Raw genomic sequence first — 27687 nt, forward strand, 5'->3', positions numbered from 1 at the left:
CATTTTTGTGCAATATTTCGTTTGGAAAGCAGTTTTCAAAATGGCGGCACTGACACCTGGCTGACACTTCACGTTTCGAAGTCTCGCACAAGTCTCGTGAAGATTGCACGGATAAGCGACGCCTGCCGTGGACCAAACAAACTAAATTCAACACAGCTAAAAACCGAATAGGCCGATAAGTATAATATTTAATTGCAATTAGTTGCCAATACGAGTCACGATATAAGGTTACTAAAACTGGAAACTTAATTGAATAACATGTTAAGAAATAAAGCAAGTTTAAAAATGACTCCAGTTCTCCTTTAAAGCATCTCTGAAAGCCTTTCTTTTCCATGAACATGACGGTTACAGTACGCCATGTCAGATTTCTTCCTCCGCTGAGTAAACACGAAGGAATCTGCACTAAACGAACCGCTTTATCCTCATACATGTAATTATACGAATACTGTATATAGGAATAAAACCAAATTATTCTGATGTCCTGGATGACATCATTTTTTTGTACCTAAACACTGAATCGCAGGAAACCTCCTCATCTCCATTTTCCTTCCTGCATTCGGTGCTGGTTTGTGGAATACACACGCAACATTGCTACACTTCATATCAAGGTATTTTGCAACCAATATTCTCCTGCACTTTAGTCAGCAGACTGGTGCCGGCAAGATGAGCATCTTTTACCTCTTTTCCATGTTTCCTTTAACAATGTCATGATCAGTTTTTCTTCTCTCACTCTTAGTCCTGCTTGACCTATGTTCTTGTCCAGAATGGTGGATGGAGTACGACGAGAGTGAGCCAAGAGCCAGAGGAATCGACTCAACTCTGAGATCTGAGACCTGCTCAGAACATCAGAACGTCCTCCGTCTCCGGACTGTAGAAGATTTCAGGGCTCTCGAGCTCCAATGGCCCTGATGTCTACTCAAAGACAAACCCCTCGCAACCTGCATCCATCCTGTACCTCCTGAGGAACTGATCCAACCTTGCTGAGTGTTTGAGAGACTGGCCAGCTTTAATGGAGCTCGATGAGACGTGGATAGATGTGGTAAGAGCAGTGTCGGTGGTTACACACACGTGGTTTTCTGCATGACATGATGAGTGGATATTACACTGAAATTCATAAGAATGGGTTTATAGGCCTTTTTGGTTGTCACGTCAGTTCATGGCTTTTATCGTACATCTTATTTTATCGTACATCCCATTAAGACTCAGAAGCTCTTTTTTTTTTGTTTCCTGATCATGCTGATGTCATCAGTCTTTGGGATTGAATCCTAAGATGTGTAACATCAGGGCTGTGGGTGGGTCTGCAGGTCAAAGATTGAGCGCCGTTTAGCCCTCTTTTACTTCAGTGATCAGTTGAGGACACCTACTTCAGGTTGCAGACAGGCACATTTTCGAAGAACCAAAACAAAACAAAAAAAACAAACACAAAACAAACAAGCAAACAAAAAAAACCCCAAAAAACTCCAAAACATAATGAATTATTCTCAGAATTAGCCGTTAACGATGAGTGAGTTATCACAGATAATATCATATCAGGTCACACAATGGGCTGATCACTTAAATATTTATCAGAGTTTAAAACAATGACCATCTCTTCTGGTTTAATACACATTATTCTTTTCTTTAAAAAAAAATGCAACTTCATATAGTTGATGGACTAACTTCAAAACCAAGCTCAGACAAACAATCAATCGTAGCTCACCACGGTCCCTTTTTTTTTCTTACGTCTTCGCACAACACAAAATCGATGATGATAATGATAACGATGATGAAGAAGATGAATTACTTTATCTACAAAACAGATGAATATCACTAGGAACAAGAATAAAGTAAGAGTACAGTTATACTACCCATATTCGATGAGGATATTGAGTAAATGTACACTTGAAGCTGTTTTCCTTTTTCTCCAAAAAAAAAAAACCCAAAACAAACCAAAACAAAAATGAACAATGCATATAGGTGGCTCGTTATCTAGCAATGCGCTATAACTCTATAACTCTATGCTTAATTAACCGCTCTCTCCAGAACACATTATATTATTTTTCCAAAGTCAAAATAATAATAGCAACCAGAGTAGTCAGAATCCTTACAACCAAAATGAAAATAATTTCCAAGGCTCACGAAAATGGAATTAAGAGAAAAAAAACAAAAAAACAAAAGAGAAAACTCTGGGCAGGGGTGGTGTTTTGTGTGTGTGTGTGTGTGTGTATGTGTGTTTTAAACGCGGTATGGCCGTCCAGTGTAAACCAATGACCAGAGCTTTATACCTAGGAAAGAGAAAGGTCTCTCACAAAAAAAAAATCAAGGAAACAACACATAATCCAAAGGAGGAGGTTTGCTGTACAGTATAGAATCGGGTCGGAGGATTTGCAAGTCCCTTCCATGAGGGACTGGAGGAAAGGAGGCGCACTGAACGGAGGACTGAGGACCGAGGGGACATGTTCTGCCTGGTGTGTGCCCAAAAGCATACGAGCCATGACTGATTTCATGAGCTGCAGTTGGGAAAGGAAGGTTGATTGCAGTATGTATTAATAATAAAAAGCCAAATGAGGATGCTCTGGCGTATCCTTTTCTGTATATCTTGCAATCTTTCTTTTAGCAAAAATATCATGCAGTCCTTAGTTCCAAACCCTCAGGAGGATTTTTTTTCTTGTTCTTGTTCGTAAGTTTGTTAGTTTCAGAAATAAAAGAAACGTTTGTCTGACATGATTCTTAAACATTCAAGTCAATCTATATAATACTTTTTTTTACATCAGAAAAGTCCTTTCTGCATTGTATGTATAGAAATATAAGATATAGAAATATGCATATACATATGTATGAACTTTTCCTATATGTGTATACATATTTTCCAATTGTATCAAAGCCAATTCAGTGTGTGCTCTCAAAATATGGCCCATGTTTCCTGGGAGGAACGTGTGTGTCAATTCATGTAGTACAACCAGTAGATGAGGTTGAAGAATCCGAACGTGATGGGGAAAATCACACGCGACCACTTGTCAATGGTGCTTACATCCGTCAGGTTGGGGATTTTGAGCTTGAGCTTGGACGAGCGCCTCCGCAGACGGCAGTTGGCACGGCTGCGCATGGCACCACGCTCCAGCGAGTGATGGCCGAATCCATCGCGTGACGATCCGACGGGTTTACGGAACTGCACGCCCGAGCTGTCGAACGACATGACGGAGTTGCGCGAGTCACTTACGCTGCTGCCCACGTCTGACGGCATCACCTCATTGTTCATCTCCAGAGTGGTGAGCAGGATGTTGCCATAAGCGTCCACCTTTGATAAGAGAGACAGAGAGTCACTGGGAAAATTAGTCCTAATGTTCGGTATCAGACCGAGCTAAATACTTCTCATGCAAATGCAATGATCATGTGATGTCACATTTTACAACAAACACTACTTGGAAGAATTAGAAAAATATTTACAGAGCTTTGTCTCAGAACGTGATATTATTTATTTACGGCATGACATGATCTACTGCAAATCTAAACCTGCAATCTTGCGGCTATGATGAGGTCTAAATTTATGTACCCCAACTTTTCTTTGTTCTTCAAGATACAGATTTCTTCGCTGTGTGTATGACCTGAGGGTGTTGCTTTGAAACGGCGCTGAAATGGAGTCCTTGCAACGTGAAAGAAGAGATGAAGAGAACGTTAAAACATTTTTTCCCCTCTAAAAAATACAACACAATGCATAAACATGATGGTCAACAAAATAACTGCATGAAGTATGGTACATGGTCGTTCATACAGAGGCAGCTGGCGTCTGGCTTCGTTACTGGCTCTTCTTATTGATGTGCTCCTCCAAAATTGGGATTTGTAGCAGAAACAAAGCAGTATGTTTAAAAAGAAAGATACCACACTTCATGCATTTTTTGCACTTCCAGTCTACAATCACGGCCAAAAGTTTTGAGACCGACATAAATTTTGGTTTTCACAAAGTTTGCTGCTTCAGTGTTTTTAGATCTTTTTGTCAGATGTTTCGATGGTATACTGAAGTACAGTTATAAGCATTTCATAAGTTTCAAAGGCTTTTATTGACAAATACATCAAGTTTATGCAAAGAGTCAATATTTACAGTGTTGACTCTTCTTTTTCAAGAGTCCTGCAATTGGCCCTGGCATGCTGGAGCACAGCTTCTGGGCCGAATCCTGACTGATGGAAACCCATTCTTGCATAATCAGTGCATAATCAGAGAAAATAACTTTACCCCAGTCCTCTGCATTCTGCAAACAGTCCTGCAAAAAGTTATTTTCTCTGATGAAGCCCCATTCAGACTGTTTGGGACATCTGGAAAAATGATTGTCTGGAGAAGAAAAGATGAGCGCTACCATGAGTCCTGTGTCATGCCAACAGTGAAGCATCCTGAGACTATTCATGTGTGGGGTCGCTTCTCATCCAAGGGAGTAGGCTCACTCACAATTTTGCCCAAGAACACTGCCATGAATAAAGAATGGTATCAAAACATCCTCCAAGAGCAACTTCTCCCGACGATCCAGGAGCAATTTGGTGATGAACAATGCTTTTTCCAGCATGATGGAGCACCGTGTCACAAGTCAAAAGTGATAACTAAGTGGCTCGGGGAACAAAACATTGAAATTTTGGGTCCATGGCCAGGAAACTCCCCAGATTTTAATCCCATCGAGAACCTGTGGTCAAGCCTCAAAAAGCTGGTGGACAAACAAAAACCCAAAAATTGTGATAAACTCCAAGCACTGATTATGCAAGAATGGGTTTCCATCAGTCAGGATTTGGCCCAGAAGCTGTGCTCCAGCATGCCAGGGTGAATTGCAGGACTCTTGAAAAAGAAGAGTCAACACTGTAAATATTGACTTTTTGCATAAACTTGATGTATTTGTCAATAAAAGCATTTGAAACTAATGAAATGCTTATAACTGTACTTCAGTATACCATAGAAACATCTGACAAAAAGATCTAAAAACACTGAAGCAGCAAACTTTGTGAAAACCAAAATTTGTGTCGGTCTCAAAACTTTTGGCCGTGACTGTATTCCTAAGATACAAAGATACTCAGAGCTTTCCTGCAAAATCATCAGATCATACAGGAGATGACATTATGGTGTAATCACTATAATATCCACAATCGCTACATGCCCCAATACACAATCCTCCTCCCTCTTCTTTTCCTACAAGTTATGACACGGAAAAATCCCCAAAGCTGTAATTCATGAGCGGTTCACTCCACATTCGATCTGTCCATCTCCATTTGATCACAAAACAATAACGGTTTCCCGAAACAACATTTCAGCAACTTCAAATCAATATCAGTTTCCTCTGCTGCCGATTTTCTGAAAAGTTCATCTACTCTGCCAGTGCCGCCATGACTGAAAATCACGTGATTGCATTCTTGCGTGCTGATTGGCCAAAGCTTGAAACACCATGCTGTTTTACCAATAGTAGGCTTTGACAGCGCGCCGCTGCACCAATGAACCTCCTGTACGTTTGTACGGGAGAACAGCATGTTTTCGTTTGGCTTTTAAAGACATTTAAAAGTGTTCACATAAAACTAGTGTCGATTCAAGAATAAATAACACATTTACGGAATATATTGTTAATTTTGCGCAGCGTTGTGACGAGCTTTTACTTTACGCGTTTTTAACGTTGTGTGATACAACACACCAAACTCACAGGCGCTGCTATTTTGGTTTTTTTAGTGATATTCGTCACCAGTCCGTGTGTTTTGTTGTTGTTGCTTCCAACTCACTCACTGTTGGTTCAATCAGCTTGAAACTTGTGATTCAACCTAGTGGTCGAATCTCTTATGTTGACTTGTTTTTCCAATAAAATCTCCCAAACACTTTGCTGTCTCGTGCCCGCAAAAGATCGGATCACAGAGAAAAATTTTGTATCCTTCTTAAAAACCAGTGATTTTCCTAAAGTTTTTTTTTCATGGAGAAAAAAATGAGAAGGTGTATAAATCATCTACCTGCTCAACAAAGTCTACGGCCACCTGGACAAGCCAGCCAGCACTGTGAGGATCATGTTTTTTGATTTCTCCAGTGCTTTTGACACCATCCGGCCGGCTCTGCTGGGTGAGAAGTTGACAGCGATGCAGGTGGATGCCCCACTGGTGTCCTGGATTGTGGATTACTTGACTGGCAGACCACAGTACGTGCGCTTGCAGTGCTGTGTGTTGGACAGAGTGATCAACAGCACCAGAGCTCTGCAAGGGACTGTCCTTTCTCCTTTCCTTTTCACTCTCTACACCACTGATTTCAACTACTGCACAGAGATCTGCCACCTCCAGAAATTTTCTGATGACTCTGCAGTAGTTGGACGTATTACCGGTGGTGATAAGAGTGAGTACAGGATGGTGGTGGACAATTTTGTCACATGGAGCAGGAAGAACCACCTACAGCTCAACGTGATGAAGACGAAAGAACTGGTGGTCGATCTGAAGAGAATCAGGGCTCCGGTGAACCGTGTTAACATCCAAGGGGTCAGTGTGGAATATAAGTACCTGGGGATGTACTTGGATAATAAACTGGACTGGTCCAAAAACGTGGACACTGTATACAAAAAGGGCCAGAGCCGTCTCTATTTTCTGAGACGGCTGAGGTCCTTCAACATCTGCCGAACGATGCTGCAGATGTTCTATGAGTCTGTGGTGGCCAGTGCCATCCTGTACGCTGTCGTCTGCTAGGGCAGCAGCTTGAAGGTGAAGGACACTAACAGACTCAATAAGATCATCTGGAAGGCCGGCCATGTTGTAGGCGTGGAACTGGAATCTTTGACAGTGGTGTTGGAGAAGAGGACACTGTCCAAAATAAAAACAATCTTAGACTGTCCTTCCCACCCACTACATGAGGAGGTGATCAGCCACAGGATCACGTTCAGTAAACGGCTGATTCTTCCACGCTGCACAACTGAGAGACCCAGGAAATCATTCCTACTTGTTACAGTCAAGCTGTCCAATGCCACTGTATAACTGTGGTACACTGTCTTGCCATGTACAACCCCGATTCCAAAAAAGTTGGGACAAAGTACAAATTGTAAATAAAAACGGAATGCAATAATTTACAAATCTCAAAAACTGATATTGTATTCACAGTAGAACATAGACAACATATCAAATGTCGAAAGTGAGACATTTTGAAATTTCATGCCAAATATTGGCTCATTTGAAATTTCATGACAGCAACACATCTCAAAAAAGTTGGGACAGGGGCAATAAGAGGCTGGAAAAGTTAAAGGTACAAAAAAGGAACAGCTGGAGGACCAAATTGCAACTCATTAGGTCAATTGGCAATAGGTCATTAACATGACTGGGTATAAAAAGAGCATCTTGGAGTGGCAGCGGCTCTCAGAAGTAAAGATGGGAAGAGGATCACCAATCCCCCTAATTCTGCGCCAACAAATAGTGGAGCAATATCAGAAAGGAGTTCAACAGTGTAAAATTGCAAAGAGTTTGAACATATCATCATCTACAGTGCATAATATCATCAAAAGATTCAGAGGATCTGGAAGAATCTCTCTGCGTAAGGGTCAAGGCCGGAAAACCATACTGGGTGCCCGTGATCTTCGGGCCCTTAGACAGCACTGCATCACATACAGGCATGCTTCTGTATTGGAAATCACAAAATGGGCTCAGGAATATTTCCAGAGAACATTATCTGTGAACACAATTCACCGTGCCATCCGCCGTTGCCAGCTAAAACTCTATAGTTCAAAGAAGAAGCCGTATCTAAACATGATCCAGAAGCGCAGACGTCTTCTCTGGGCCAAGGCTCATTTAAAATGGACTGTGGCAAAGTGGAAAACTATTCTGTGGTCAGACGAATCAAAATTTGAAGTTCTTTATGGAAATCAGGGACGCCGTGTCATTCGGACTAAAGAGGAGAAGGACGACCCAAGTTGTTATCAGCGCTCAGTTCAGAAGCCTGCATCTCTGATGGTATGGGGTTGCATTAGTGCGTGTGGCATGGGCAGCTTACACATCTGGAAAGACACCATCAATGCTGAAAGGTATATCCAGGTTTTAGAGCAACATATGCTCCCATCCAGACGACGTCTCTTTCAGGGAAGACCTTGCATTTTCCAACATGACAATGCCAAACCACATACTGCATCAATTACGGCATCATGGCTGCGTAGAAGAAGGGTCCAGGTACTGAACTGGCCAGCCTGCAGTCCAGATCTTTCACCCATAGAAAACATTTGGCGCATCATAAAACGGAAGATACGACAAAAAAGACCTAAGACAGTTGAGCAACTAGAATCCTACATTAGACAAGAATGGGTTAACATTCCTATCCCTAAACTTGAGCAACTTGTCTCCTCAGTCCCCAGACGTTTACAGACTGTTGTAAAGAGAAAAGGGGATGTCTCACAGTGGGAAACATGGCCTTGTCCCAACTTTTTTGAGATGTGTTGTTGTCATGAAATTTAAAATCACCTAATTTTTCTCTTTAAATGATACATTTTCTCAGTTTAAACATTTGATATGTCATCTATGTTCTATTCTGAATAAAATATGGAATTTTGAAACTTCCACATCATTGCATTCCGTTTTTATTTACAATTTGTACTTTGTCCCAACTTTTTGGGAATCGGGGTTGTATACTGTATCCTTAACTCAGGTGCTATATATGTATATAGGAATCATTGTATATAAAATCACTTCATTTTGCTTTTACTTAAGTTATTGAACTTCTCCTCTCATCTCATTATCTCTAGCCACTTTATCCTGTTCTACAGGGTCGCAGGCAAGCTGGATCCTATCCCAGCTGACTACGGGTGAAAGGCGGGGTTCACCCTGGACAAGTCGCCAGGTCATCACAGGGCTGACACATAGACACAGACAACCATTCACACTCACACCTACAGTCAATTTAGAGTCACCAGTTAACCTAACCTGCATGTCTTTGGACTGTGGGGGAAACCGGAGCACTCAGAGGAAACCCACGCGGACACGGGGAGAACATGCAAACTCCACACAGAAAGGCCCTCGCCGGCCACGGGGCTCGAACCCGGACCTTCTTGCTGTGAGGCGACAGCGCTAACCACTACACCACCGTGCCGCCCCTGGATCAATATTATCAACTTGAATTGAATAACATGTTGGGCTGAGTAATCTTTATTGATTCATGATCAAAATAAGGTTGCAGACTGGCTGTGGAGAGAGCAGTTTACGAAATACATGACTTCTAAACACAGGAACCCACAGCTTTGGGGATTTTTCCATGTCATAACTTGTAGGAAAAGAAGACCGAGGAGGATTATGTACCGGTATTGTGAGATGTAGCAACTGTGTAATATCCAGCATCATCATATTGTACATCCATCCATCCATTATCTGTAGCCGCTTTATCCTGTTCTACAGGGTCGCAGGCAAGCTGGAGCCTATCCCAGCTGACTACGGGTGAAAGGCGGGGTACACCCTGGACAAGTCGCCAGGTCATCACAGGGCTGACACATAGACACAGACAACCATTCACACTCACATTCACACCTACGGCCAATTTAGAGTCACCAGTTAACCTAACCTGCATGTCTTTGGACTGTGGGGGAAACCGGAGCACCCGGAGGAAACCCACACAGAGAGCATGCAAACTCCAAACAGAAAGGCCGTTGCCGGCCACTGGGCTCGAAACCAGGACCTTCTTACTGTGAGGCAACAGTGCTAACCGCTACACCACCGTGCCACCCCATATTGCATATATATTGTAGGTAAATAAAAAAATAAATCAAAATTGTTCACATTAAGTTCTATCAGAAAGAGGCATGGAGCATTAATCTTGACAAGAACCTCTAGATGAGCCTCTGTGGTAGCTGTTATCAAATGAAAGAAGCTCTTGGTTAAGGAAAAGCAATAGACAACAGGGTCTCTGAACAGGTCAGGAGGTGGAGTCAAAGGAATTGTCGAAATCAAACAGTCAAAATCCTGATGCTTATACAAGCTACGGATCTAAAATAAAATAACCTAAACAACACGGGAATGATATTTGTTTCATTTGCTTCCATTTGAACATTAGAACTGGATGGATATGAACACAGCGACAGTGAGAGATGATCAAGTCAACCTGTTCTCGCAGGCGTTTGTCCTCATAACGCGGGCGTTCGTTGTTAGCTTTGTTGAGGCGCTCGTTGATTTTCTTTTGCTGCTGAGGTCCTCGTCCGAAAAACACGTAGTTGACGAAGGCATATTCAAGAAGGGCCAGGAACACGAAAACAAAGCAGCCCATGAGGTAGACATCAATGGCTTTCACATAGGGGATCTTTGGGAGGGTCTCCCGCAGGTGGGTGTTAATGGTGGTCATAGTGAGTACTGTGGTGACCCCTGCAAGAAAGCAAGTACACACATCATTCATTCAGCAAGGATGGGGTGTGAAATTAGCATAGCTAGTTCAAGGAAAGCTTCTGGACATGCATAAGGACTCCACAGAGCGCATGACCTGAGGATCTCAGGATCGAATCCAGGATCTTGGAGGGGGAAGGATGACACAACATTCCTCTGAGATGTTTACATGAAGCCTCCCAACTACAGTGGATATAAAAAGTGTACACACCCCATTAAAATGATCGGTTTTTCTGATGTAAAAAAAAATGAGACCACAATAAATAATTTCAATACTTTTCCCACCTTTAATGTGTCCTATAACCTGTACAGTTCCATTGAAAAACAAACAAATCTATTAGGGGGAAAAACATAAAAAAAAAACCGTACAATAAGCTGGTTGCATAAATGTGCACACCCTTAAACTAATACTTTGTTGAAGCACCTTTTGATTTAATTACAGTATTCAGTCTTTTTGGGTTCACACCTGCCATCAATTAAAATGACTCTGATTAACACCAAATAAAATTCAGACATTTACTCAGTTGCCTCCTCCTGCAAAAGCCAGGGTTCACAGAAAGCTTACAAAGCATCAAAGGGATCTCATTGTTGAAAGGTATCAGTCAGGAGAAGGGGACAAAAACATTTCCACGCCATTAGATATACCATGGAGCACAGTGAAGACCGTCATAAAGAAGTGGAGAAAATATGGGATAACACTGACATCACCGAGAACTGGACGTCCCTCCAAAATTGATGAAAAGACAAGATGAAAACTGGTCAGGGAGGCTTCCAAGAGGCCTACAGCAACACTGAAGGAGCTGTAGGAATTTCTGGCAAGTACTGGTTGTGTACTACATGTGACAACAATCTCCCGTATTCTCCATATGTCTGAACTATGAGGTAGGGTCAAAGAAAAACATCCAGGCCTGGCTAAATTTTGCAAATAAAATATATCAACTCTCCCAAAAGCATGTGGGAAAATATGTTATGGTCTGATGAAACCAAGGTTGGACTTTTTGGCCACAATTCCAAAAGGTATGTTTGGCGCAAAAACAACACTGAACATCACCAAAAGAACACCATACTCATGGTGAAGCATGGTGGTGGCAGCATCATGTTTTGGGGTTGTTTTTCTTCAGCTGGAACAGGGGCTTTAGTCAAGGTGGAGGGAATTATGAACAGTTCTAAATACCAGTCAATTTTGGCCCAAAACCTTCAGGTGTCTGCTAGAAAGCTGATGATGAAGAGGAATTTCATCTTTCAGCACGACAATGACCCCAAAAAAGTTTTGGAATTCCCAGCCAGAGCCCAGACCTAAATCCAGTTGAAAATCTGTGGGGTGACCTGAAGAGGGCTGTGCACAAGAGATGCCCTCGCAATCTGACAGATTTGGAGCGCTTTTGCAAGGAAGATTGGGCAAATATTGCCAAGTCTAGATGTGGCAGGCTGATAGACTCCGACCCCAAAAGACTGAATGCTGTAGTTAAATCAAAAGGCGCTTCAACAAAGTATTAGTTTAAGGGTGTGCACACTTATGCAACCAGCTTATTGTACGTTTTTTTTTTATTTTTCATGTTTTTCCCTCTAACAGATTTGTTTGTTTTTCAATTGAATTCTACAGGTTATACAGTAGGTCACATTAAAGGTGGGAAAAGTTTTGAAATTATTTATCGTGGTCTCATTTTTTTACATCAGAAAAACCAATCATTTTAACAGGGTGTGTACACTTTTTATATCCACTGTATATCTTGGTTGGATGAAAGCGCTATCTACCCTCTTCTGCATACCTGACCTCAGAGACCAATTGTACTGGCCACGGATGGCTGTGGTATCACTGGGATTCGATCCCACAATGTCTAAATGATAGGGTGAATGCTTTTATAATATATTTGACACATTGCTTCTTTTTTTAAAAAATCATTGCTCATGGTTCTTTTTTTTTTACACAATAACCCCCTTACCGAGTGCCACCCGAGCAGCAGAGGCGTCATAGTTGATCCAAAAGGACACCCAGGAAAGGATGGTGATCAGGATCGAGGGCATGTAGGTCTGCAGGATGAAGTAGCCAATATTTCTCTTAATGCGAAAACTCAGCGACAGCCGGGGATACGAGCCTGGATGAAGGAGCAAAAGGAATGCGAAAAAAAAGACATTAATAAAGAAGCAGGGAGTTTTAAAAAAAGCATACTTTGATGACACACAGAGAATGGCTATGTCTCCCGCTCGGATGGATCGTTTCATTTCTCCGACACAATGTACTCCTTTCTAGGGACAGATTTGATTCCAGTTAAACATGGCTGGAAGTTGCCAGCGCGGCAGATTTTTCTCTAAGCTTCCTCTCAGCAGGCAGCTCCTGTGTCCCTCTGAGAATTGTCAGATAGAACCGCAGTGCCTTTTCTTTTTTCTTTTTTAGGGGAATCTGAGCAAAAGGAAAATATCCATTGAATTATCCAGTGTGTTGTATGAAACTATCTGGTCCTGATCTACATGAAACGTGAAGTGTGTACTGTATGTTGTATATACACTTATACAATTCTTAAAAAAAAAAGAAAAGAAACTAATAATAGAATTTTTGCTGTTCAAATATTTATGGAATTATTTTTAGTGAATTACATTTGAATTCCAAACAATATAATTCTTTAAGCTTACTTAGAACAATATGACAAACAGAACTACAATTCTAAAAAAATGATAATATAATATAATATAATATAATATAGGGCGGCACGGTGGTGTAGTGGTTAGCGCTGTCGCCTCACAGCAAGAAGGTCCGGGTTCGAGCCCCGTGGCCGGCGAGGGCCTTTCTGTGTGGAGTTTGCATGTTCTCCCCGTGTCTGCGTGGGTTTCCTCCGGGTGCTCCGGTTTCCCCCACAGTCCAAAGACATGCAGGTTAGGTTAACTGGTGACTCTAAATTGAGCGTAGGTGTGAATGTGAGTGTGAATGGTTGTCTGTGTCTATGTGTCAGCCCTGTGATGACCTGGAGACTTGTCCAGGGTGAACGCCGCCTTTCGCCCGTAGTCAGCTGGGATAGGCTCCAGCTTGCCTGCGACCCTGTAGAAGGATAAAGCGGCTAGAGATAATGAGATGAGATGAGAGAATAACTACAGACAGGTGACAAATTAAAGGGAAAAATGTTGTTAAGTTTTTGTGTCATGGTTTGCATTTAGAGTCACTCTGAACCTATACAGAATTATTGATTTGCACTAGCAGCACTGGCACAAATTGTTATTCTCATTCAAGATCTTTCTACGTTATTATTCTCTTCTTATTCTTCTAACATTTTTTAGGATGCTATTTCTCCCTCAGTTTTCAACCAATCATCATCAGATTTCACATGAAGAATACATCTGGGCTGAATTAATGACTTGCTATGACCTTTTGGTGCTGATCTGGATCACCGAACTGGAATGAGCCATGAAAAATGGGCTTTTTTCCTCACTAAGCTTCATTCTCTATTTCTTACCATTCCGGATCTATAGGGTACGGTGACCAGACGTCCTGGTTTGTAAGAGCTAGCGCAAATCACTGTGACTTTAGTCACAGTCTCTGTCTAGTTCTAATTTCCTTTATCAGGACACATATCTATCCTGATGGGCGTGGTTTCTTCCAGGATGACTCCACCCTATCCATACTTCACAATGGCTTATGGAGTGTTCCATTTGTACTGGGAAGTCGGGATTTCCGAGTTCCCAGTCAGAAATGTCAACTGGAACACCCCCAGAAGTCAGATTTCCAAGAGGAATCTAACCGATCCTGAACTTCAAAATCCAAGATGGCTGCTCCACGCATCACCAGAAGTAAAAGCTGTAGTAATATACTGCTTATTAGCATTTCAGTTATTTGTGAATAAATTTTATTTATTTGTGTTTCTTTAAATCAGTACACACAGTACTGTCCAACTGCTATCTGTGGACAAGTTGCTATGATGTTTGTATGGACAAAATACCGTGTAATGTGTTGTTATCAACTGGTATTGCTAATGGCTAGAACTGGTATTGCTAATTGTGGGTATTGGTTTTCCAACTCGTTGTACTGGAACGCAGTCAGCTCAGGTGGGATATCATTCCCAGTTCTGAATTCTGACTTCCAAGATCAATGCAACACAGCATTACTGAATGGTTTAATGACTCCAAAAATGATCAAATGCTATGGCCTTCACAGTCACCAGATCTCAACCCCGGTGAGTTCCTACAGGAGATTTCAAAACACCAGCTGAAGGAATATCTTTTGGAAGAATGTCTTCATTATTCCAGTACAGTCCTAGAGATTTGTAGCATCTCAGTCATGGCATGTTGAAGCTGTTATCACGGCTTATGGTGGCCCAACAGCTGACTAACACACTTTATGCTGTTTTTTCTTTTAATTTGTCACCTTCCTTTTCTATAGTTATGCCTACATTACATAACCCTATGACCACTGTCACAAAGTCTAGCTTGCAAAAGAAAGCAATATATTTAAGATTAATATAATCTACATTAGAAAGCTATATGCATTTACAGAAATGATGAACAAAATGTACAAAAATGTAAAGAATGGTGCTTTTTCTCACCACAGAATCCACACAAGCAAGATAAATTTTAGGTGTATTAAAATAAAGAGTGCATTTATTTATGATTTTCTCTTTATTACAAAGGAAAATTGTGTTTTAAGAATTTAAAAAAACCACAAAGTTTTTAAATTAATTAAATGATTTTTGGAAACCCCAGTCGAAATGCGTGTGCACCACTGCGAGGTTAAAAAAACAAGATTATTTTGTGAACAGTTTTCCATTTGCGAATTTCCATTGAATGATGTTATTTGATTAAATCTGGGTTTTCTCCTCTAGTGTGACAGTCTTTCCAATTAAACATGGTGAGAGATCTCCAGGCGCTTATAAGGGTTGGTGTTGGTATGGTGATTTTTCATTGGTTTTGTTCCACTTCTTGTCATGTCATGTGACTTAAATGTGAAAAAATGTTCTTGCATTTCAGTTTTGCAAAATATTACTTAGTCAAATCGTCTAAAAAACTACCACTGGCAACAATAGATTTTACTTGTGTTTTTCTTTTGCCTAAGTCCTTCAAGATTTTTAATGTTTGCATAGGGAGCGGCCTTGCATGGGACTCTAGGTCCCATTTGCGCCTACCCTTTTGGACCTTCCTTTTTTTTTCATGGTTTTGGTGCATTTGCATGTCTTGTAAATTTGTAGTTTTATTGTTTGAAGGCCAATAAAACTGTGTAAAAAAAATAAAATAAAAACAAACCCAAACCCTCATTCGAGCATATAAATATCCATCCATTATCCATAAGCGCTTATCCTGTACAGGGTCCCAGGCAAGCTGGGGCTTATCCCGGCTGTCTATGGGTGAGAGGCGGGGTACACCCTGGACAAGTCGCCAGGTCATCGCAGGGCTGACACACAGAGACACACAGCCATTCACACTCACATTCACACCTACGCTCAATTAAGAGTCACCAGTTAACCTAACCTGCATGTCTTTGGACTGTGGGGGAAACCGGAGCACCCGGAGGAAACCCACGCGGACACGGGGAGAACATGCAAACTCCACACAGAAAGGCCCTCGCCAGCCACGGGGCTCAAACCCAGGACCTTCCTGCTGTGAGGCAACAGTGCTAACCACTACACCACCGTACCGCCAGCATATACTGTAAACATTTTTGCAATATTTGAATTGTACATTAAGCAGGTTAATGGAAACCCAATGACGGTTAGCTAGTTTCCCATGCAAAGAGTGAGAAAAGGAAGAAAAATCTGTCTCTTGTGTTCAATGCTTGATAACTGTGGGATAATTTCAAGTCTCTTGTGCATTTTTTGGGAATTTTCTGAAACCTGGCAATCCTGTACACAGCCCTGTCATACTTGGTGCCTTTTAAGCTGGCCCCTTTTCCACCAAGGCAGTTCCAGGGCCAGTTCAGAGCCAGGGCCTAATTTCAGACCAATTCTTCACATTTCGACAAATATCCAGCTCTACATCCAGGAAAACTGGTTCCAGAGTGGCACCAACTTTTTGCTGGTTTAGAACCAAGAATTGCTTATGTCAGGGGCTAGGGGTGGGGTTATTGTGACCAACAAGACCAGCTAAAACTTTGTAACCGCCATGTTTAAAAAAAAAAAACTAAGAAGAAGAAGAAAAAGCGATTATATAGTCTGTTGTTGTTGTTGTACTCGGCATTAGTGTGGTGGGCTAGTGGCTGGGAAAGTGGAGACATATACAGTGACATAACAGCATGGCTCTGTGGTGGCTCTCTATCCCGAGAAAACAAAAATGGTTTTTAGAAGGATTGCAAGTCAATCCAGTACTAGCAGATGCTCTTATCCAGAGCAACATACAGCATACCCAGAGCAGCCTGAGGAGCAATTGAGGGTTAGCTTGCTCAAGGGCACTTCAGTCATTCTTGCTAGTCCAGGGAATTGAACCAGTGACCTTTTTGTCCCAAAGCTACTTCTCTAACCATTAGGCCATAGCTTCCCCTATTACTATTGTTTCATCCTGCAGGAGCTCTGTCCCAACACACAAATCTAGCTTCCTAGCAAAAAAATGAATAATACACTTATTAATCAAATCTGTATTTGTATCTGTTTCGAGCATGTTATCTGGTCAAGAATGTATTAGTATTCGGTCACATCCCAAATAAATATCAAGGGATCCAGTATTATTATTATGAGATAAGATTCCACCAGCTGCTTTTATTGTTCGAGGAATCAACAGCTGAAAGGTTGCAGGCCACTTGCATCTCAAATCTATTACACCATAGACTGAAGTGCGAGTACTCCTACAGCCAAACAGAAGTCTCATGATCTGAGAAAAAATATACTTGGAAAAAAATATTTTATGGTAAAGAATATTTTTTGGGTGGATGATTTTTCTTTCACCAAACTAAACTGCACCATCAAGTTGTAAGCTCCTGTAGAACCAATAATCTTCTCAACTTATACTTTATGAACACTTCCTCTGAAGCATCCCTGGTAAGCAGAAGTAAACAAGAGCACACAAGGGCAAGAACACTTAAAAATAGGTGCATTTCCGAAATTAATTTAAGGCGATAACCCTAAATCTTCATCACTGTCAGAGTGGCTTCAAGGACAAACTGTGTTGCAGTGTTCTCACCTCAAAAGTCATCCTAAAACAGTAATACATGTAGTGTAGTAGAGGGACTGTGTCTGCTAGAGGTAGAACCTGAACTTCAGTTCCTACCATGGGTGTAGTAGCATGGGGTGGCCAGGGGTTGCCAGTTCTCCCCCATCATAAAGCATGGCTACCTCTCTCACCCCTTGTTGTTACAGTTATTGTCATTTCAGTGTCCGGTGCGCATGCATACGATGCGAAAATGAGTGACTTGGCAAATCTTGTTGTGATAGACCATGTTTTTAAAATAAAAATACAGCAAGGATTTTTATGCAACATGTAATAATGTGCAGAAACACAAGTTTAGCTAGTTAACACAAACGCAAACTCATGCCTAGCATTTTTATGATTAACAAAATTCATTATCATTTAAATTATTTCTTGCACCGCTTTGATTGGCTAAGCGAACTGTAAATGAGACTGTAGCTCACTCCAGCCTCGTTTAGTCCAGAAGGAACGATCTAAAGTGGGCCACCTTGAGCAATAAATGTTGTAAGCTATATACACTATATACAAGCTATATATACTGTAGAAGTGATATCCACCCTAGGAATACTGACCTATTTACCAGAAAGAATCCAAAACGGCGAGGAATTGACCGAGAAGAAGCAATTTTTGTTGAACTGCTCATTAAAGCTTAATTAGTCCATAACTTCATTAATAATTGTAATGAAGCAAATCTGGGTAGAAGTTCTATGCACCCTAGGTACCCCTACCTTCATGCCAGAAAGAATCAAAATCAGTGAAGAATTGAGAGAGAAGAAGTGATTTGTGTGGAAACTGCTCGTTAGAGCTTAATTACTCCATATCTTCATTATTAATTGCAATTATGCAAATTTGGGTAGAAGCAATATGCACCCCAGGCAGACCTACCTTCCTGCCAAAAAGAATAAAAATCGGTGAAGAATTGAGAGAGAAGAAGCGATTTTCGTGAAATGTGGACAACGCCGGACGGATGATGGACGGACAACACATGATGGCATAAACTCATCACCTGTCGGCCAGATGAGCTAATAACTGCTTACAAATAATGGTCTGCTAATGCGCAGTCACTTTGCACTTTTGTCAACATGGCTCTATTTCTTTCTTATTGTTTGATTCGTCGCATAAACTTTATAATCAGTATTTTTAAAAAATTATCTAAATGATAAAACAATTATGGAACTCAGTTTTCACAAAATATCATGATTTCTTAGTGTCTCGCACGAAATTCCTTGCCTCTGCCTTCAGCACCGGAAAATAATTAATTGCTTGCTTGCCACTAACAAATCACGATATTTTGTTCAGCCTCGTCCAATAATTGTTTATTATTCAACACTGGAGGCAGAACACTGGGTTTCTTCAGTTAGTTATTAGCTATCTTTAGCTAACACAATACAATACAATTTTATTAACTTCCTCCCCCAAGGGATTTTCAGAAATAAATTTTCAAAAATAAGTTAAACAATAGAAGTAATTGTAAAAGCATATGAATATAAGTATATGAATATTAAATATAAGTATTAAATCTCATTGTTCATTAAAAATTCTTTAACACTCCTCTTGAAAGCACAGATGGTATTGGAGTCTCTAACTATGTCAGGTAAAGAGTTCCATGATTTGGATCCGTGGAAGAAGGAGGAGTGTTGGGCTGTCTTTGTGTGACACCATGGTGTATTGATGTTGTCCTTTCCTCTTGTGTTGTAAATGTATGTATCAGATCTCTTGGCTAATTTCTGGCAGAGGTAATCAGGCACTATTTGATTTAAGCATTTGCACATCATGGTAACATCACAAAATCGTAGAAGTTGCTCAACTGATAACCACTTAGGTCCTTTAATGTGGGCGAAATGTGATCAAACTTTCTTACCTCTGTTATAACTCGTGCAGTCAAGTTTTGTATAAGTTGTAGCTTATGGATGTTTCCTTTAGTAGCACCAGACCATACGGTGGAACAGTAAAATAACTCGCTAAAAATCAGGGCTTTTACAATGAGTTGGAGAACGTCCCTTCAGAATAAATGCCTAATTATGTTAACTTGGCATAATCCAGCCAGTAGTGATGATGTTAAAGAGTCAATGTGCTCACTGAATGACAGGCTAGGGTACAAGGTGATGTCCAAGTCCTTGCATGACGCGACAGGAACCAGGTCTTGACCCAGGAAGGGCACAGTAACATTAGAAACAGTATTTAATATTTGTTTAACTCCAAACAACATGAGTTTTGTCTTGTCTGGGTTGATAAGTAATTAATACTCTGATATTGATACCGGGCGGCACGGTGGTGTAGTGGTTAGCGCTGTCGCCTTACAGCAAGAAGGTCCGGGTTCGAGCCCCGTGGCCGGCGAGGGCCTTTCTGTGCAGAGTTTGCATGTTCTCCCCGTGTCCGCGTGGGTTTCCTCTGAGTGCTCCGGTTTCCCCCACAGTCCAAAGACATGCAGGTTAGGTTAACTGGTGACTCTAAATTGAGCGTAGGTGTGAATGTGAGTGTGAATGGTTGTCTGTGTCTATGTGTCAGCCCTGTGATGACCTGGCGACTTGTCCAGGGTGTACCCCGCCTTTCGCCCGTAGTCAGCTGGGATAGGCTCCAGCTTGCCTGCGACCCTGTAGAACAGGATAAAGCAGCTACAGATAATGAGATGAGATATTGATATTGATTTTGTAATCTAGCATACTTCTTGAGATGCAGCTAATGCTATAAGTTATCTAGGATTTTCTTGTAGCTTGTGAGATGACTTATAAACGTTGGTTAGCCGTGTGCTTTTCATGTCCAATGGGGATGCTAACATACACAGATAGGCAGAGCCACATTGTTATTTTCTATGGATGAGGATTAGTATTTCATGCCACTCGAGATTGACAACCCAATAATGTCATTGGGTCTAACATGGCCACCACATTATAAAAGTTCTACCTTGCTCTTTATGAACAGATGTTCAGTGGTTTTTGGTACATTTTCTAGAGCATACTTGGGAAATTCCCTTCAAGTGGTCCGAGTTGTTCAGTAAATATTGTGTTGCGTACCTGTTGTGAACCTCACTTCTTTAGACACAAGACGCAGCTCCACGATGGAGAATTGCGGCAGCTCCAGTTTGTCCACTCCGGTTACTGCATTGTCCCCTCCTTGCCAGAAGAACACAATGTCGTCTGTGGTGTATCCGTCTACAGGGAATACAGGGCATGAGATGTTATAACAAGCTCAGTGTCATGGTAAATAATACTAGTCTTAATGACTTTTCTTTATCATATGAAGTAAACAGTGAGCAGTAGTGGTAATCCTAATGAGGCTAATGATGAACAGCTTAGAGTCATGATACTGGAGTTATGGACAAATATGGAAAAGGGAATATCAGGATGCAGGTATGTTTGTCTCTGGAATACTGTGAAGTGATTCCTGTTTGGAAAAGTGAATCTTACTTGATTTACGCCATTTTACATGAATCCATGTCAAAACTGTGAAGTTGCACAATTTTATTCCTCATCAATATGGTGGATAGGAATGCTTCAGCATGAAATGATTCAATAAAATTGTTAATATTTTGTCCGGATATTACATTTTAAACTGCTAAAACAGTGCTACAGTAGTTTGTGCAAAACGTTAAAACCTAAGGAACACCCCAAATCATGCAAAAGACCCACAGGCTTCTTGATACTTCATTGAAGCATTTATGATCTCTTGGAGTGCTCTTGGAGTCCCCAGAACCATATATGTTTTGGCTCCAGGTTGCTAAGGCTGTATTTCATATTTTAATTACACCTCGCAACTTCTGAGGATTCCAGCGCTCTGTCAAGGGTCATATCATTTCCCTGCCTGGATTAGAATTCATCCCTTTTTAATCATTTTGCCTGAATGCCAAGGGTTGAGTATCTCCAGGCCAACTCGTTTTCCTGACCTGAGATCCTTCTTCAGCACCCGAGCAAACAAACGAGCTTCTTTTTGAGAATTTCAACAAATGGGGGTCCAAAAAAAAAATCTGTCATTTGAAAGAAAAAAAAAAGTAAAATGTGTTCATGAGAGAAATTACTTTTTCTTAACAGTATCACGTTTTAATATTGTAATTGGCTTTGCGTTAAAGTTGGTACAAAAATTGTATTTGTGAATTGATTCCCATTATTTGTTCATGAGCGTTTAAGTACTTTAATTCATTCATATTGGGTGAGCACCACTGCATGGTGGATCCAGAACCTATCCCAGGAACGCTTGGTGCAACACACATTCGCACACCATTTAGAAAAACTGCTCCTTCACTCCTGCCCAATTTATTTCCTGTGGTTTTTTGGACAGTGGGATGAAACTCGAGGACCCTGAAGAAACCAATGCAAATATGGCGAAAACATACAATACGCTACGCAGAGGGTAAGTCTCGCTCAGGATCAAACCGGAGACCCCGGAGCTGTGAGGCACCCACTGCACTGCAAGGATGCTCAGACTTCTCGTGCAATGGGAAAAAATGCACTGGTGGGCGGGGCTTGCTGAGTGATGAACACGCTTTTTATCTCTAGCCTATTGACTTAAATGGGGCAGTTGAGCATTAACGTTAGTCCAACACAGTAGCAGAGACGCTTTCACATAAAGGCAACAACAGCCACCGTCAAATGGTGCTGTTGGAGTGTTGTTCTCGGACTCGACTCGGATCAGTAGTGGACTCGACTCGGACTCAACTCGAAATTTTCTTTAATGACTTGGACTTGAACACTGGGGACTGGAGACTTGACTTGAACTTGAGGTTTACTGACTCGAATACAACACTGCTTCAGTACACCAGTGATGTCACTCTTCCCCCGAGTAAAAACCCTTTCCGAGCATTTATCACCACTGGCTATGTAGGCAACACTACAGTTATGTTGTGACTCGTGTAAATGAACGTAATGATCAGACTTGTTGACACTGGGTCTCTCTGGACTCTGGTGTGCCATCGAATAGACGAGGCGGATGAGTTGCAACTTGCCATCTGCCTTTTTTTTTTAAGGAAGGAAACTGAAGCACTCAGAGAGGAGACTTAAAGCCATCATTCAGGGATTTGGGAAGCCATTTTTATTGACATTAATTTGAAGGTACAGTCCCACTGATTCTGGAAAGTGAGCCTGTTTAAATGACCGACTTCCAAGTGGAATGATTCTAGTGTGAATCAAAAATGATTGCTTATACATGCTGTCTATATGGTGTTTATTTAAAGGTGCAAAAGTCGATTTTAAAATTTCTTAATGTTACAAATAACCTGGAAAATAATCAAAATATTATAATAATAATAATAATAATACAAAAGACAGCACCAACCCAGCATGCAAAATTTGCAATCAACATCAAGAGACTACCTCGTCTCATTCAGCCCGGAATTTGCCAAAACAGAGTAAATACAAAGGCACAGTAAGGCAGCAGCGTATCTCCTTTGGGCAATCTGCAAGCACTATAACATCAAAGTACAAGACAAATACTACAAACACGAACCGTCAACAGTCACCGAAAATGAAGTGGCTACTATACTCTGGGACATACCAATCCAAGCTGACAAAGAGATCATGGCGAACACACCAGATATTGCAGTGAAAGACAAAAAGGAGAGAACTTGTCTGCTCATCGACATGTCTTTCCCCATAAAAGAAACACCTCCTTGAAAACAACAGAAAAACTCTCCAATTATAAAGACCTAGAAATAAAATTAGAATGAGGGCATGAGAACCACAACAATACCAGTGGTCATCGGTGCTCTTGGGCTCATCAAGAAGGGGATGGAAAAGTACACCAGCAAAATCCCAGGGGACATCAGAATAGAAGAGCTTCAGAAGATCATCCTCCTTAGAACTGCTCACATACTCAGGAGGACCTTATCCATCAAGTAATCCATCACACCCTTATGATTGCCCCAAGTTCAAGGGATGAACTCGGCTCCATAAGAGAAAAAAGCTGGACTTCAAGGATAATAATAATAATAATAATAATAATAATAATATATTTATCAGTGGTATCAGAACATGTAAATGAGAGAGAAAATCCCATGTGAAATAAAACTTTTGGCTCAGGCCTGACTTCTTGTGTATATATGTAAGTCTTCCTGTAAGACACGCCTCCGATGCCCTGTTACGCCACCCCATCTCAGAAAAACATGGTTGAATCGGGTAAACATCCCAGCACGGTCAGAGACATTTACTTCAGCAAAATACCAAATCACATATCTAAAAAAAACAAAACAAAACAAAACAAAACAAAACCCATGACTCATTAGGATGAAGCTGGATGGAGAAATTAGTGACACAATCTTTATAAATTGTTCACTTGTTCGAATTGCAGCTTCTCATAATTAAGTAAAACATTATTATTTTCATTTATGCTTTGAATGAAACACCTTCACATGAATGTACAGTGGATATAAAAAGTGTACACACCCCGTTAAAATGATCGGCTTTTCTGATGTAAAAAATGAGACCACGATAAATAATTTCAAAACTTTTCCCACCTTTAATGTGACCTATAACCTGTACAATTCAACTGAAAAACAAACAAATCTGTTAGGGGGAAAAACATAAAAAGTAAAAAACATACAATTAGCTGGTTGCATAAGTGTGCACACCCTTAAACTAATACTTTGTTGAAGCGCCTGTTGATGTAACTACAGCATTCAGTCTTTTTGGGTCGGAGTCTATCAGCCTGCCACATCTAGACTTGGCAATATTTGCCCAATCTTCCTTGCAAAAGCGCTCCAAATCTGTCAGATTGCGAGGGCATCTCTTGTGCACAGGTTTCTTCAGGTCACCCCACAGATTTTCAATTGGATTTAGGTCTGGGCCCTGGGTGGGCCATTCCAAAACTTTTTCGGGGCCATGCTGAAAGATGAAGTTCCTCTTCATCATCAGCTTTCTAGCAGACACCTAACCTGTGTTTTCTCTCTCTCTCTCTCTCTCTCTCTCTCTCTCTCTCTCTCTCTCCTCCCCCCCTCTGTCCCTCTGAGTTACATGTCAGTCCTGGGATCAAGATGCTGAACCTCTTCTGCTCCTCAGACCTGCCTGATCCATCCTGGTGCCCTGTGTCTGGTTAGAGTCTCATCACATCGCTCCTGTGGAGGACGGCCCCATGTGGACAGTTGAAAGTCACACCTGGAAGACGCTCTGGACACTTACAGTAATGCTTTTATGGCTGAGGACTACAGCTGACTTGCTAACTTTAGGATTGCAGTTGTCATGAACAGTTTTGCACTCAAGTTTCCATCAATGAAAAGTTTATAACATCAACGAAACTGACTTCATGTTAAAACTGTTAATGTTATAGTTATGTTGTCTGTTGTTGCCGAAATGAGGATGGGTTCCCTTTTGAGTCTGGTTCCTCTCGAGGTTTCTTCCTCATATCATCTGAGGGAGTTTTTCCTTGCCACCGTCGCCACAGGCTTCATCACTGGGGATAGATTAGGGATAAAATTAGCTCATGTTTTAAGTTGTTCAAATTCTGTAAAGCTGCTTAAAAAAAAGCGGCTAGAGATAATGAGATGAGATGAGATAAGAAGTTCAACCTTGATTTCATCAGACCATAACACATTTCCCCACATGCTTTTGGGAGAGTTGATATATTTTATTTGCAAAATGTAGCCGGGCCTAAATATTGTTCTTTGACCCTACCTCATAGTTCAGACATATGGAGAATACGGGAGATTGTTGTCACATGTAGTACACAACCAGTACTTGCCAGAAATTCCTGCAGCTCCTTCAGTGTTGCTGTAGGCCTCTTGGCAGCTTCCCTGACCAGTTTTCATCTTGTCTTTTCATCAATTTTGGAGGGACGTCCAGTTCTCGGTAATGTCACTGTTGTCCCATATTTTCTCCACTTCTTTATGACGGTCTTCACTGTGCTCCATGGTATATCTAATGGCGTGGAAATGTTTTTGTCCCCTTCTCCTGACTGATACCTTTCAACAATGAGATCCCTTTGATGCTTTGTAAGCTTTCTGTGAACCCTGGCTTTTGCAGGAGGAGGCAACTGAGTAAATATCTGAACTTTATTTGGTGTTAATCAGAATCAATTTAATTGATGGCAGGTGTGAACCCAAAAAGACTGAATACCGTAATTAAATCAAAAGGTGCTTCAATAAAGTATTAGTTTAAGGGTGTGCACATTTATGCAACCAGCTTATTGTACGTTTTTTATTTTTTATGCTTTCCCCCAAACAGATTTAGATTAGATTAGATAGAACTTTACTGATCCCTTTGGGCGGGTTCCGTCAGGGGAATTAAGATTCCAGCAGCATTACAGATAAACAGAGAATAGAAAATAGAGAAAAAAACTCCTAGATAAATTAAATTAAATTAAGTATTTACATATACAAGTATAAAAAGAATAAGACATGGGGAAGAGAGGAAGGGGGGAGGAGCGAGCAGGAGAGATATTGCACTTTATATTCCACATTATATTGCACATTGTCCGGTATTGCTTTTTGTCAGGCTAGGCTACTGCTCCTTCCCGTCCTCTGTCCTCCTGTTACCCCTCCTCCCCCCCAGAGAGGAGTTGTACAGTCTGATGGCATGAGGGACAAAGGAGTTTTTGAGTCTGTTCGTCCTGCACTTGGGAAGGAGCTTTCTGTCACTGAACAGGCTCCTCTGGTTGCTGATGACGGTGTGCAGAGGGTGACTGGCATCGTCCATGATGTTCAGTAGTTTGTCCATAGTCCTCTTCTCTGCCACCGTCACCAGAGAGTCCAGCTTCATCCCGACCACAGAGCTGGCCCGCCTGATCAGTTTGTCCAGCCTGGATGTGTCCTTCTTGGATGTGCTGCCCCCCCAGGACACCACGGTGTAAAACAGGACACTGGCAACCACAGACTGATAGAACATCCACAGGAGTTTCCTGCAGATGTTAAAGGACCGCAGCCTCCTAAGGAAGTATAGCCTGCTCTGTCCCTTCCTGTATAAGTGATTGGTGTTGCAAGTCCAGTCCAGCTTGCTGTCCAGCCACAGCCCGAGGTACTTGTAGGAATCCACAGCCTCCACCTCGACTCCCTCGATCAGAACTGGTCGTGACCTTGGTCTGGACCTCCCAAAGTCAATGACCAGCTCCTTGGTCTTCGAGGTGTTGAGCTGCAGATGGTTCCTGTTGCACCACACAGCAAAGTCCCTCACCAGGCTCCTATACTCCTCCTCTCTGTCGTCACTGATACACCCAATGATGGTTGTGTCACTGGCGAACTTCTGAATGTGACACAGCTCCGAGTTGTAGCAGAAGTCTGCGGTGTACAGGGTGAAGAGAAGAGGGGCCAGCACCATGCCCTGGGATGCTCCGGTGCTGCTAATCACAGTGTCAGATGTGATGTCCTTCAGTCTGACGTACTGCGGCCTGTCAGTGAGGTAGCTGGAGATCCAGGTGACCAGGCAGGGGTCCACTTGCATCCTGTTCAGTTTGTCCTGAAGCAAAAGGGGCTGGATGGTGCTGAAGGCACTCAAAAAGTCCAAGAAGAGAATCCTCACTGTGCCATTTCCCTTATCCAGATGCGAGTGGGCTCGGTGTAGCAGGTAGAGGATTTGTTTGTTTTTCAGTTGAATTGTACAGGTCACATTAAAAGTGGGAAAAGTTTTGAAATTATTTATCATGGTCTCATTTTTTTACATCAGAAAAACCTATCATTTTAACGGGGTGTGTACACTTTTTATATCCACTGTATGTAATGCTAGCAAAATCCCCTGCAGTTAATAATGTTATCAAGTCAACATTGTTGCTGGTGCTCATCTGAAGAACCCACGAGAACTCACTACAAGGAAAAAACAGGATAGTGTTATAATGCAGCTGTAATGTGGTTGAACATATGAGGGATTAAAAAAATATCACCAGGATGAAAAATATCAGGGTAAAATGTTCATGGCATGACACATTCACTGGTCAGTGAAGGTTCTGGGTGTGGTTTTGTGTATATTGTGTACAAGTTAAAAACAAACAAACAAACAACCCTTCCAATGTTGTTGTACTTAATTTCTTAACCATTAGAGCGCCCACCTCGACTATCCACCCATCCATCCATCCATCCATCCATTATCTGGAGCCGCTTACCCTGTTCTACAGGGTCGTAGGCAAGCTGGAGCCTATCCCAGCTGACTACGGGCGAAAGGCGGGGTTCACCCTGGACAAGTCGCCAGGTCATCACAGGGCTGACACATAGACACAGACAACCATTCACACTCACATTCACACCTACGCTCAATTTAGAGTCACCAGTTAACCTAACCTGCATGTCTTTGGACTGTGGGGGAAACCGGAGCACCCGGAGGAAACCCACGCGGACACGGGGAGAACATGCAAACTCCACAC

The 27687-nt window shown here is 41.6% G+C and overlaps 1 protein-coding gene across 2 annotated transcripts in view; it reads right to left on the reverse strand.

Annotated features, from left to right (window-relative positions):
* Positions 1 to 2920: 2920 nt before the first annotated feature.
* gabrb4 (gamma-aminobutyric acid type A receptor subunit beta4) overlaps positions 2921 to 27687 on the reverse strand; it is a 128761-nt gene continuing 103994 nt past the window's right edge. The window contains exons 6-10 of one of the 2 annotated variants that reach the window (XM_060935261.1): positions 20430 to 20567; positions 12261 to 12413; positions 10043 to 10299; positions 3533 to 3622; positions 2921 to 3277 (exon numbers count right to left, since the gene is read on the reverse strand). In XM_060935261.1, coding sequence (XP_060791244.1) covers positions 2921 to 3277; positions 3533 to 3622; positions 10043 to 10299; positions 12261 to 12413; positions 20430 to 20567 — 995 coding nt within the window. The remainder of the gene's footprint in view (positions 3278 to 3532; positions 3623 to 10042; positions 10300 to 12260; positions 12414 to 20429; positions 20568 to 27687) is intronic. The other variant, XM_060935262.1, reaches the window with a different exon arrangement.

The sequence above is a fragment of the Neoarius graeffei genome, chromosome 12 (assembly GCF_027579695.1).
Source record: "Neoarius graeffei isolate fNeoGra1 chromosome 12, fNeoGra1.pri, whole genome shotgun sequence".
Taxonomy (NCBI): domain Eukaryota; kingdom Metazoa; phylum Chordata; class Actinopteri; order Siluriformes; family Ariidae; genus Neoarius; species Neoarius graeffei.